The following is a 13,324-nucleotide window of genomic DNA, read 5'->3' as shown; positions in this document are numbered from 1 at the left end:
TCTCCCAAAATGCTAGGATTACAGGCATGAGCCCCCTTGCCCAGTCTGGCATAATCTTACCTATTTTTTTAAATGTAGTTCACAGGTTGGGCACAGGAAAGATACAGAGATTTTAGAACCCTATAGCTGCCATGATTTGAGAGTATACTCAGGCTGCCAAAAAAGGTAGTAAAATTTTAGGCTTTACTAATAAAGTAGAGAATATAGAACAACATATTTAATAGGCCTAGCTACATATATCTGGTTATCTCTCTATTTAATTTTAGAAGTCAGATATTAAACAGAAGACAATCAAAACAGTTTGTTCAAAGATCTTTGAATTTAAAAACATATCACGTGAGAACAGTAAGAGGAATGTTGATGTTTGGCCTTCAGATGATTCAGAGAAATCTAAGAGCAGTTTTCATGTTAACTGGCTTGTCAATGAGGCTTTGTTTTTCTCTGAATGACTCCAAGTAGAAATTCAAATATAGTTGTCAGGTTGCTTCCCATATAAGAGTGCCCAGCTAAGGAGAAGAAAGGGGAAGAGAGCTGAAATCCAGCTTACGTTTCATCACTTGACAAACTGTGGCCTTGGTAGACAATGAGTCCACCTGGGAAAAAGATAAGCTTTCTCTAATTTATATAAGGGGGACAGCTCTGGAGGACTTCTTCCTTTTAGTGTGAACATCTTTTCTAGCTTGCAACATAGACACAACAGAGACTAGTGGTGACTTTAGCTCTAAGGTAGAAAAATAGGTACATTAAGAGAAATTTGGAAAGAAAGTGATTTCAGCTCAGTGCAAAGGATTGATAGAGAATTGCATGAAAATGCATTTTCTGAGGAGTAGTTAATCTCCCAAATGGAATGTTCCAGGAATGGCTAGACTACCACTTGGCAGGGTTATTTTAGAGAGGATTTCAAGGTGGAGGAATGTGTTATTACCAAGTAGTAAAATAATGATCTTTCAGCTTCTAGGATTCTCCTTTTCTTTTTGAAACAGAGTCTCAGTAGAGTTAGTACAGTGCCATGGTGTCACAGCTCACAGCAACCTCAAACTCTTGGGCTCAAGCGAATCTCTTATCTCAGCCTACCAAGTAGCTGGGACTATGGGCACCTGCCACAATGCCTGGCTATTTTCAGAGATGTGGTCTCACTTTGGCTGAGGCTGGTCTTGAACCTGTGAGCTCAGGCAATACACCTACGTTGGCCTCCCAGAGTGCTAGGATTACATGCATGAGCAACCACATTGGGACCTAAGTTTTATTTTTAAATGATTTACGACTCAATCACTGAAAGTCATGAGTTGATGGGTAGTTATTTTCCACCAGAAAGACTATGGAAGACTTCTTGGTTATCTATACTATACTACTTAAAGTAAAAAAAGATGCCTTTCAGAAAAGAACATTTAACACCAGAGGCAGTGTAATAAACATTAAAAATATAATCAATTTCTTTTGTTCAGTGAGTACTGAATATATAATACTTTTGTTCAGTGATTACTGAATATATGTATAAAGAAGTAATGATGAAGGTAATATGTAAATATTAAGGAATAGAGCCAACCATAGGCAAAATCACTTTTTTTTGAGACAGAGTCTCACTCTGTCACTCTGGATAGAGTGCCATGGTGTCAGAGCTCATGGTAACCTCAAACTCTTGGCCTCAAATGATCCTTTTGCCTTAGTCTTCCAAGTAGCTAGGCAACACCTGGCTAGTTTTCCTATTTTTAGTAAAGACGGGGGTCTTGCTCTTGCTCTGCTCAGGTTGGTCTCGGACCTGAAGACATGATCAATTGTCAACATTTTAAAGCCAAATTAAGGATGTAATTCAATAATTCCCCTTTTTATGTGAGGGAGATATTCTAAGATCCCAGTGGATCCTTACTAATGAAGGATAATAACGAAATGTATATATATATATATATATATATATACACACACATACACACAATGGTTTGTCCTATGATAAAACTTTATCCTGTAATAAAGTTTTCTTTATAAATTAGGCACAGGCCAGTTGTGGCAGCTTGCACCTATAATCCTAACACTCTGAGAGGCCCAGGCAGGAGGATTGCTTGAGTTCAGAAGTTCAAGACCAGCCTGAGCAAGAGCAAGACCCCCGTCTCTACTCAAAATAGAAAAATAAGCTGAGCACACTGATATACACCTGTAGTCCCAGCTATTTGGGGGGGTGAGGTTGCTGTGAGCTGTGACACCAGGATACCTAACCTAGGGTAATAGAGTGAAATTCTGTCTCAAAAAACAAACAAAAAACCCAGAAAACAAAAAACAGACTATTTGGAGAATGTAATAACAATTACTGTGATCTTAAAAACTTATTTTTTAAGGGGGATTATATCTGAATAATATATTGGATAAATATAAAATATATACTTTGTAAAACATAGCTTTAAGAAAGAAATACAGTAACAGTTTTCTAATTGGAGAAAATTATAAATGCTTTCTAGAAATAGAAAATTAATCTTTCTCTTTTGTAGGAAAAAAGTATATAATGTTTTATAAATAAGCATTTCTCTCTTTTAAAAAAATAAGTGGGTAGATTTTTCAAAACTCTGGGTTTTGGTGTGTGTATAACAGATAACTGACCTTGTTCAAAGAGACTACATGGTTATTTTCTTTAATATTATATTTTTCCTAGCAAAATGCCTCATACACAGTGGGCACACAAATATTTGGTATTTGTTAAAAAATGTGTTAATCCTGCTTCAGTTGCACACTGCTGACATTTTAAAATGTCTTTCACAAAGAATATATTATTGCAAATTTTTCTGCAGACATATATTTTATAATCCTTCTTGTGCCCCATTGATTTTCAATTTATTAGTGGTAGTTCCTGACTGAATTGTCAACCAGGGACTTTCTAATTCTAGTCAGTGTGCTATTCATTTGAAAGCGCTGCTTGAAAACTGCTGTATACATTTCTGTCGTGACCTTACAATTTAAAGATTAATAAAACCCATATATCTCTGAGCGAGACCATTAACTAAATAGCATATCCAATTTTGAAGCTAATTGACTAATTCCAACATTAGATTATGGAATCTGATAACCTTGTTACCTAAACAAAGTAAAAAACAATGGCAACACAATAGTAAAGGCTTGAAAAATCTTCGGAAAAGAGAAACACAAATTCAGAAGCTTCTTTGGAATGCAGGGTCCTAAGACTATTTTTCAAGCAAGTATCTAAAAATTACTTATAGGGAAAGTAAAAATTATAATCTTAGAATCATTTCATTCATTTATAACAAACATTAGGAGAGTCCTGGCAAGAATGACCAAAGGAAGGGATAATGGGAAAAAACAAGTATCTTTAATTATCCTGATCTGGACTGCTATTTCAGGGTCTCTCTTTAGAGGTCCTACATGTGAAGCTGAGATATTTTTCTCTTCCTAGAAAAAAAGTTAGCTTTTCTCCTAAGACTGATGAAAGTTTAGCCATAATCAAGCCTTCTCCCTCCTTTTCAAACTATAACATTTTTTTCATATAATTTAAACATAGATTCCCAGAAATGCATGAGATATAACCAATATGGTACTTACATTCACACTGTATGACATCTAAGTTAAACTGCTGAACAGCTCCCATGCTTATTTGTTTTAACTCATTGTCCAGTAGCATCTGCATTAAGGATGTTGACAGATGCTGGCAGGCTGACATGCAAGCTGTCTGGGCAACTTTCCCCTGTTTAAAACACATAGCCAAACCAAAAAACAAACACAGAAATGTATCAGAAAAAAATTACATACTTGGCATTCATTTTGTTGCAATAGTGATTATTGGACTTTCTGTTTCTATATTCTGAGTGCCTATGCCTTTATATCACAGGAATTACAATTAATATTCTCAGTTTACTCATCTTTCTCAGGATATAAATATTATTAAGCTCTAACTGCATAAAGAAAAGTTAAATACAAGTTAAAAACTATTATTTCAGAAACCTAGTCATATTTCATAAAAAAAAAAAAGGTGGGCAAAAAACATAAGCAGAAGCTTCTTGGGGCCAGGCACTGTGGCTCACAAGTATAATCCTAGCACTTTGGGAGGCCAAGATCGGTGGATTGCTTGAGCTCAGGAGTTTGAGACTAGTCTGGGCAAGAGAGGGATCCTGTCTCTAAAAATAGCCCAGCATTGTGGTGGGTGCCTGTAATCCCAGCTACTTGGGAGGCTGAGGCAAGAGGATCACTTGAGCCCAAGTGTTTGAGGTTGCTGTGAGCTATGCTGCCATGGCACTCTACCATGGCAAAGAGTGAAACTCTATCTAAAAGTAATAAATACATTTAAAATAACCGGAAAAAAATGTTAAAAATACCCCCCAAAACTATTATTTCAGATCTCTTGAAATGTTGCAAGTACTTTTTAAAATGCTCATTAAAACAGTATGGAGACTTCTCAAAGAACTAAAAATAGACTAGCAAATGATCCAACAATCCCAGCTATTGGACATCTACCCAAAGGAAAAGAAATCAATATATAAAAGAGACACCTGCACTTGTATATTTATTGCAGCACTCTGCAGTAGCTGCAATAGATATGGAAACAACCTAAATGTCTATGCCATTTGCACCAACATGGATGGAACTAGAGGCCATTATCTTAGGTGAAACAACTCAAGACACACAAAGACTAATATTGCACATTCTTTCTTAAAAGCGAGAGCTAAAGGAACATGCACAGATGGAAGCGAAGTGTAGAATGATGGACAATGGAGACCAAGAGGGGTGGTGAGGTGAAAGAGAGGAGCATGGGAGGCTACTTGGTGGGTTCAAGGTGCCTTGCTCCACTTGATGAATGCACTGAGGCTCTGATTTCACCACCATGCAATACAAGTCAGGGTAGCAAAACTGCACTTGTACCCCAAGAATAGCTACAAATACAAAATAAATTTGAAAAGGAAAAAGAAAAAAGATGCATGGGACATCTAAATTTATATATCAATAAATGATATTAAAAATTTGTAAAGCACATTCAAATATGACATTTATGACATAAAATAACTGTCCTACTGACAGAATATTTTATCCATATAATGCTGTTTAAATTCTTCTTTATATCATTATCTAAGCCAGAATAAAGGAGGTTAGAAGTATAATTTTTATTACTATTTAAAATGCACATAAAATTTAAAACATTCTTTGATTCATGAATCCTTACTTCTAGTCAGAACTTTATAGGATAGCTTTATGCTGAAGAAAAAAAAGGCTTGCCTACCAATACAACTTCAAAATCATTTACAAATTTGCATTTAATTTTAGAAATTAAGTTTTAAAATCATCTGGTAATTTAGAAATATTAGAAATATTAATATGTAGTTAAATAAACTACAAATACTAGTGGTTTTCCTTCACTATAATATACAAGGTCATTATAAATACTTTTTATAAGTATTTTAAGTTCCTAAAACTCTACATCAGTGCTTCTCAACCTTCCTAATACCTCCTAATGCCGCGACCCTTTAATAGTTGCTCACGTTGTGGTGACCCCCAACAACAAAATTATTTTCGTTGCTACTTCATAACTGTAATTTTGCTACTGTTATGAATCGTAATGTAAACATCTGATATGCAGAATGTATTTTCATTATTACAAAGGGTTCCCGATCCACAGGTTGAGAACCGCTGCTCTACATAAACTGTTACTGATGGCTTTAATTGAAATGTTTTCTTAAAAATGACCTTTACAATACACAGCTGACTTTATCACTTTTAGTATAAATTGTTTCTTTAGATGAGCTCTGCAATTCAAGTAAAAGTTTAAAATAAAATATTATAAAGATTCTTTCAGATAAAGTTTTCCAGAGTAATACTGCTCCTAGGATGGCTACTTCCAGTAACAATTTTGTTATTTGGTAAAGGAGTCACTGCTATGATAGGAGTCAAAAAATCTATAAATATGGTTAGAAATAATGACTTTTGGAAGATATATGATGCTTTGCCTCATTTGCATTAATAAATATTTACCCAAGAATATTTGATAATTTTACTTTTTATACTTATCACAAAGGCCAATAAAGCTAAAAAAATTATGAAAAAAAGGTTTTCTAACCATAAATGCTACAATATATTGGTAAAAAAATGTTGACATAGAGTTTGTTAGAAGGTAATAAAGAACATAATTATGTTTTAAGGTGCTTGTAAGAGCAACATTTATTCTTTAAATCCCATATTAAAAGTCGGACTAAAAACCAACACTTTTTGAACAAGTCTTCAGCATTTAGACATTATGTACAATGAAAAACTGCATATCTGAAATAGAATGTCAATTTCTCAATCAAAAACTGTAGAGATAAAAGCTGATGCAAACAATATATTTGACAGATACTGATGAACTGCCAAAAAGGAATGTAACAAACAATGCAAAACTCAGCATGGTTCAAGATCCCCCAAACCCAAGAGGAATTAAGTCTGGGAGACATGCAGCTCCATTCCCTAAGCTGAATAATATCAATATGGATGGGGTGGGGGAGAGTTGTGGAAGTAGAAAAAGGAAAAATCAGAGGCATGTTATTTAATTACAATGTAATAGGCTTGAGAAAACTTGATGGAAATGTCATTTTGACCTAATGGAACAACTAGTGCATTCTAGTTTAATGTGCTTCTCAATCAAATCAGCTCCACGTCCCATTTATGAGGCCACTATAATGTACTAACTGCAAAGGAAGACTAATAAATTGCCAAAAAATTACTATTAAAATCATTTCCTAAGCAAATACATTTCACAATATAAGTGGTATTGTTTTAAGGAAACTGTAAAAATTTAACATAGATTCAGATGCTGCAATGACTATACAGTGATTAAACAATGGTAAGCGCAATACAGGCTATTCTACAAACCCAGTGGAAATAGGTAATAAAAACACACAAAGAAATTTAGCTCTTTCTTTAAATAACATGTAGTAACAAAATCCTAATTTAAATTTCTTTTGATTAGGCACATTAAATAAAAGCTTATTCGCAAATATACAATTTTAAAAGATTTATAAAATATTTTTTAAATCTTCAAATGAAATAAATTCTTCCTTTTTATAGCTCCAAATTTAAGTTAATAGCATCAAAGGCTCAGATTCTTTAAATTTCATAAGTTATATTCTATAAGATAAAATCCTTTAAAACTGTCTACATTCTAACTATAAAATGTGCACAAATATTCTTAAATCTTACCTACTATTTATTTTTAGGTAGAAAAATTTTAATGTTCTAAAAATTTACATACCTAGGGGTGCATCTTACAAGGGTATATGTGAAACTTGGTAAATGGTCTGTAAAGCTAGTGAATGATGCCCCATGATCATATCAATGTACACAGCTATGATTTAATTAAAAAAAAAATTTACATACCTAAAAATATATATGACAATTTATATCTGATGCCTATACCACCTGGCATACATACATTGTTATAACCAAACACTCCTTTCTGAACACTATTATTGCTATTATTTTTGATGTTCTTAATAATATATCATTTTCCAGAAGAAAAACAAACCAAGGACTTTTAAAATTACTTTAAAAAAACTAGTCCTTTTCTTTAGAGATGCCCTATTTTTTCTAATATTATAACAAAGAAAGCCGAAATAAGTAAGTGAAGCAACTGAAAAAACCCAGCACATTTACTAAACTTCAGACACCTAGAACTTTCTCCTGCCCTCATCTGAAAAATTAATTGCAACTAATACTAACATTTTTTTCTCCTTAATGGAGTTTGATACGTAAGTAAAAACACCTGCTAAACTTTTAAAGGTAACTGCTTTTTTACCCTACTCTAACATTTTGCTAAAAACAACTTGCAAAGAGAGAAAACCCTTAGACAAACTTCTTATATTTCAAAGGAACTTGTAAAAGAGAATCTGCTGACATATTAGATCCTTTTTGCATTACCCAAAAGCTTTTCTTCTAAGAACAATTGTAGTAAAAAGACATTTGGCTCCTAGGAAATTCCCAAAGGGTCAACCATATGCATCCTTCCATGGCACCTTCACAGTGCTGCTTTCTAGATTCATGTCTCAAAAGCAGCTTTCATCATTTACTTGTGTGTCAGTCAATATGATTTATGGACTGCATTCAACAAAGTCAAAGCATATAGAATGAGAAATATGACTACAATTTGCTAATTTGTTTTGTATTGAGCCACTTAAGAGTCAAAGACCTGATGTCAGACTGAGACCAGCAACACAATTAACCAGCCGGTGACAGATTCATCCATCCTCCCTGCCAGGCTGTGCCAATCAAAGACAGCATGAGGCGACATTTGGTGAAATCAGTAAGAAAACTCATTCTCTAAGTAACCTATGTGAGACCTTGATTGACACTTTTTGAATTTAGGTTGTGGAACACAGCCACTCTTTACCCAATAGTTCTTTACTGCAAGCTGTGAAATAAAGCTTTTAATGCCAATCACAGGAACAATAAACTGCAAACCACCAACCCTTAGTCTAAAAGGAAGCAAGAAAACACATCTGTTTGTATGTCAAGTCAAATTTCCAAAATAATTTACTATTATAGATTAGGCTAAAGACACTCTGTTTCCTTTGAAATATCATAAAATAACAAAGTAAAAACACATTTTATTAGATTATGGCTCAAAATTGTTTTGGTTTCAAAGCAATGTTTACATAGATCCCTAATATTATAGTGGGAGAAATTTAGAATACTTATAAACTAGTTTTGCACATTTAAATTTTTATTTGAAGTTTTTATTTCTATATCACCATTCTCTTATTTCAAAGATCCAATAAAAAGGTTTGATTTCAACATCAATTACTTGAAAGCACTTTTCAATGATGCTTTCATTCTCAAATACATTTAATGTAAAAATGTGCTCTTGAAATCACAACCTTCTTTCTAGATTGGTCTACCCTTCCTTAATGATCCCAGGAAAATTCATTCTTTTTCATTTATACCCTCACAAAAAGTCAACTTTTCACAATAAACTACTTTTTTATTTAAGAAATTTATAGTCTCAATTATATTGTACATTGCATTATTCTTTAAAATGACAAAAGGTTTTATTTTAAAATTCTGTAACTCTCATCAGAAAAAAAAAGCCATGGTCAATTTCAATATTAAACCTAATGTAGGTAGATGACCTTATTAATTCTGATTCCGTATGGCTTTTTCAAGTTATCTAAATTAAAGCAGTAAAATTATCTATTTTATATAAATTCACTGTCTCTCCGTTTGCTAATAAATTTCAGTTATGAGACCATGAAATAGTTTTTTCAGAGGCAAAAGAGGAAGGGAAGTATTTTGACTGAATTGGTCAGTCTCCTAAAAATTTGTAGTCTTTTATTATAAATACACAGATGAAGTCTTTCATCAAAAGTAACATTTAAATTATAAATAAAAAATAATTAAAATATTAAAAAAGATGCCTAGTTGAAAAGTAGACATTTTAACTCAAGAAATTTATTATTCTTCCTTCTATTTTATATAACAACTACTATTTAAAGTTTTACCACATGAACATCTTGCTCAAATGTAAATAATGTTATTAAGTCAGGAAAAAACATACCTAAAACATTAGTATAGAATGTGAAAAATTTCCCAAGATGATTTCACAAATGCACAAGGATTTCTCTGCCTAGCAAGGTTCATTCTAATTCACTTTCTGGCTGACCATTCTATGTAACACTAAAATGTCTGATTCCTAATAATATAGAATGGATGAGTTATATAAAGGTCTAAATATCAAAATGAATTTCTTTTACCTTGAAGACAGATTTTAGATATTAGGCCAAAAAAATCATAGGTCTATCAAATCTACTTATTCTGATATCTCCAATATCCCCCCCAAATATCTCTTTTATACCCTATATTCCTCTATCCCAATCTACTTCCAGCTCTGAAATAATTAGTTCTCACATCAGTTAAGCACAATTCCCATAGTTAACTATAAATTCCCATCCACCACTCTCAGGCTTTTCACCCTCCACCAATTCCCAAAGTACTGGTCCTTAGTATTGGGAATTTGCAACAGTTATTTTGGTGCTAAAGGGTCTTTTATTTTGTTTTAATCACTACTAAATTTATAGTTAAGCCTAGTGAGTTCTGGTTTTGATTATTATATTATTCTTTCACAGAAGTGTGCAAGAAATGAGGAAAGCATATATACAAATAATTCTATTTAGTACTGATGTCACTTTAATAACCCCTATAGGTATTTTCCAAGTTTCTGCCTGAGAATAATAGATTATAAAATTTTATTTTAAAACTACAAAGTATTCTATATTTGAAAAATAAACTTCAATTCAAAAAACTGATTTTTTGGCAGTGCACTTTTTATACAAAAAAGACAATGACTTCCTATGGTCCATTTTTTCACTATTTCTCTCATATTTATTTTACAAATACTTACCAAGCACTTAAGATATTGTGTTAAGTGCTATAGAAGATTCAAACACAAGTAAATCCGTTCCTGATATAAAGGGATTGGATTCTAATAGGGAAAAAGAGGAAGTTTACAAACATCAATAATATAAGAAAATATAAACTGAACCCTAAGAGAGGGACAGCGTATCCACATGCGCTAAGTGGAATCAGTAAAGGCATGTGAAAAAGGAGGCATCAGAGATGACTTTGGGAAGAGATCCAGGATTTTATAGTTATAAATGAAGTCAACACAAAAAATGGAGATAGATCCAGGGCACAAAGAATAAAGCAGTGTGGATGCACATGCTAACTTAAGTAATGGTTAGAAGTGTATCTAGAAAAGAGGCTGAGACCATGTTTTTTTGCTAACGTATAAAATTTTATTTAATTTGACAGATAATCAACATCCCCTCATATTTTTGAATAGGGAAATAAGATTAGGCTGTATTTTAGAAAGAATTATATGGCACTGGTAGAATGGACTGAAATAAGGAGACACTGTTGGTGAAGACAATTACAACAATTAGAATTGAACTTCAGTAATAGGAATTAAGAATAGAAAGGAGAGGATACATGTTAGGAACATTTACTTTTCAAATGCTAGATGAGATTTTTTTCCCCTAAGAATTTTCAATATTTATACATTCAGAAAACGTTCATTAGTTCTTATTGTCAAGAGCTCACAAGAATACTGTGGCATAGCTCATAGCAACCTCAAACTCTTAGGTTCAAGTGATCCTCTTACCTCAGTCTCCTGTGTAGCTGGGACTACAGGCACCTGCCACACGGCCGGCTATTTTTTTTCTATTTTTAGGAGAGACAGTCTTACTCTTGCTCAAGCTAGTCTTGAACTCCTGAGTTCAAGCAATCGACCCACCTTAGCCTCACAATAGTGTTAGAATTATAGGCTTGAGCCACTACGCCCAGCCTATTTTAATTTTTTTAATTATCTGGTTTGCTTTTTCCATTTTAATTATAAAATATATAATATATAGGCACAATTTTTTTGTGGAAGAGATATTTCCCAGAGATATGGATTTAACCTTACATAGGTCAATGAAACTCAAGCTCTATCAGTGGAATTTGAACTTAAGGTCTCCCTCCATGTGTGAAGTTGTCATCTTCACCACATACACAATGAGAAAAGGAGAAACCCACAAGCAGAAACGGAGGAAGTAGATACTCAACTAGCCAGGCTGACCAACCTAATTAAACCTAGTAAGCAGTGGATGGCAGTTGTGTTAGCTGACAATTAATTCTTCTGGAAGATTGGACTAGATCCTATACAAACTCTTAACTCCTCTTCTCACACCTGTAATCCTAGCACTCTGGGAGGCCAAGGATTGAGCTCAGGAGTTTGAGACCAGCCTGAGTAAGACCGCTACTCCATTTCTAAAAAATAGCTGTTGTAGCACCTGTAGTCCCAGCTACCTGGGAGACTGAGGCAGGAGGATCACTTGAGCTCAAGAATTTGAGGTTGCTGTGAGCTATGACATCACAGCACTCTACTAAGGACAACAAAGTAAGACTGTCTCAAAACAAAAACAACAAAGTGAGACTCTGTCTCAAAACAAAACAATACAAAAATAAATAAATTTAAGTTCTAATATATTTTGTTTGGATTAGCACAATTATTCTACCATCATAGTTATTTGATTCAATTATATTTTCCATAATATTTCAAAATGCATTGCCAGTGTCTTAGGAGATACATAAAGACTACAAAGTCAAGATAAAATTCAGCTGAAATTTAGTCACCTGGTCAATATGTCAACAACATTCAACATATGACTATCATATAAGTCACATGGATGTGTTATAATGAAAGTATCATAGCTTATATCATATCATTATTATAAGAATTATGTATAATAAATGAGATAAGAATTGTTCACTGCCATCATATATACATATGGAAAAATTAACATTCAAATAAGAAAAACCAATTTGTAAGGATATATATAAAATATATGCTTATGCTTCATTTGATAGGGAAAACATAAATGTATTCAAATTGCCTACAGATTTAAAAAATGTAACCCGGGTGCTGTGGCTCATGAGTGTATTCCAGCACTTTGGGAGGCCAATGTGGGAGGATCACTTGAGATCAGGAGTTTGAAACTAATCAGAGCAGCACAGTGAAACCTTGTCTCTACAAAAAATTCTTTTCTTAGGGAACATGTGAAACTTACTAAATATAGAATATAAATGTCTGAACACAATAACTAAGAAAATGCCAGGAAGGCTATGTTAAGCAGTGTGATGAAAAGTTTGTCAAATGGTATATAAAACCAGTGTATGGTGAAAAAAAAAATTTTTTAAAAAATTATTTCTTTTCTTTCTTTTTTTGAGACAGAGCCTCAAGCTATCACCCTGGGTAGAGTGTCGTGGCATCCAGCTCATAGCAACCTCCAATTCCTGGGCTCAAGCGATTCTCCTGCCTCTGCTAAGTCCCAAGTAGCTGGGAGTACAGGCGCCCGCCACAGTGCCTGGCTATTTTTTTCGTTGCAGCCATCATTGTTGTTTGGTGGGCCTGTGCTGAATTCAAATCCGCCAGCTCAGGTGTATGTGGCTGGCGCCTGAGCCGCTTGAGCCACAGGCACTGAGCCATCTACAAAAAATTCTAAAAAATTAGCCAGGCATGGTGGCACATGACTATAGTCCCAGCTACTAGGAGGCTGAGGCAGTAGGATCTCTTCAGCTGCAGTGAACTACGATGGTGCCACTGCACTCCAAACTGGGCAAGAGTGAGACCAGGCCTCTTAAAAAAATTGCAATACTTACATTTTAAATATTTTTTCTAGTTCAAACTCTTTTTTAATCTTAATTTTAAAAATTCAACGTATTCAGAGCGGCGCCTGTGGCTCAGTCGGTAAGGCGCCGGCCCCATATACAGAGGGTGGCGGGTTCAAACCCGGCCCCGGCCAAACTGCAACCAAAAAATAGCCGGGCGTTG

General features: G+C 33.9%; 1 protein-coding gene across 5 annotated transcripts in view; it reads right to left on the bottom strand.

Moving 5' to 3' along the window:
- Positions 1-13,324, bottom strand: part of EXOC6 (exocyst complex component 6) — a 232,339-nt gene that overhangs the window by 53,726 nt on the left and 165,289 nt on the right. For all 5 annotated transcript variants that reach the window (XM_053582721.1, XM_053582723.1, XM_053582724.1 and 2 more), the window contains one exon: positions 3,544-3,685. In XM_053582721.1, coding sequence (XP_053438696.1) covers positions 3,544-3,685 — 142 coding nt within the window. The remainder of the gene's footprint in view (positions 1-3,543; positions 3,686-13,324) is intronic.

This window comes from Nycticebus coucang, chromosome 3 (assembly GCF_027406575.1).
Source record: "Nycticebus coucang isolate mNycCou1 chromosome 3, mNycCou1.pri, whole genome shotgun sequence".
In the NCBI taxonomy this organism is placed as follows: Eukaryota; Metazoa; Chordata; class Mammalia; order Primates; family Lorisidae; genus Nycticebus; species Nycticebus coucang.
The sequence above is the reverse complement of the archived record's forward strand: the minus strand, read 5'-3'. Positions and strand labels throughout refer to the sequence as shown.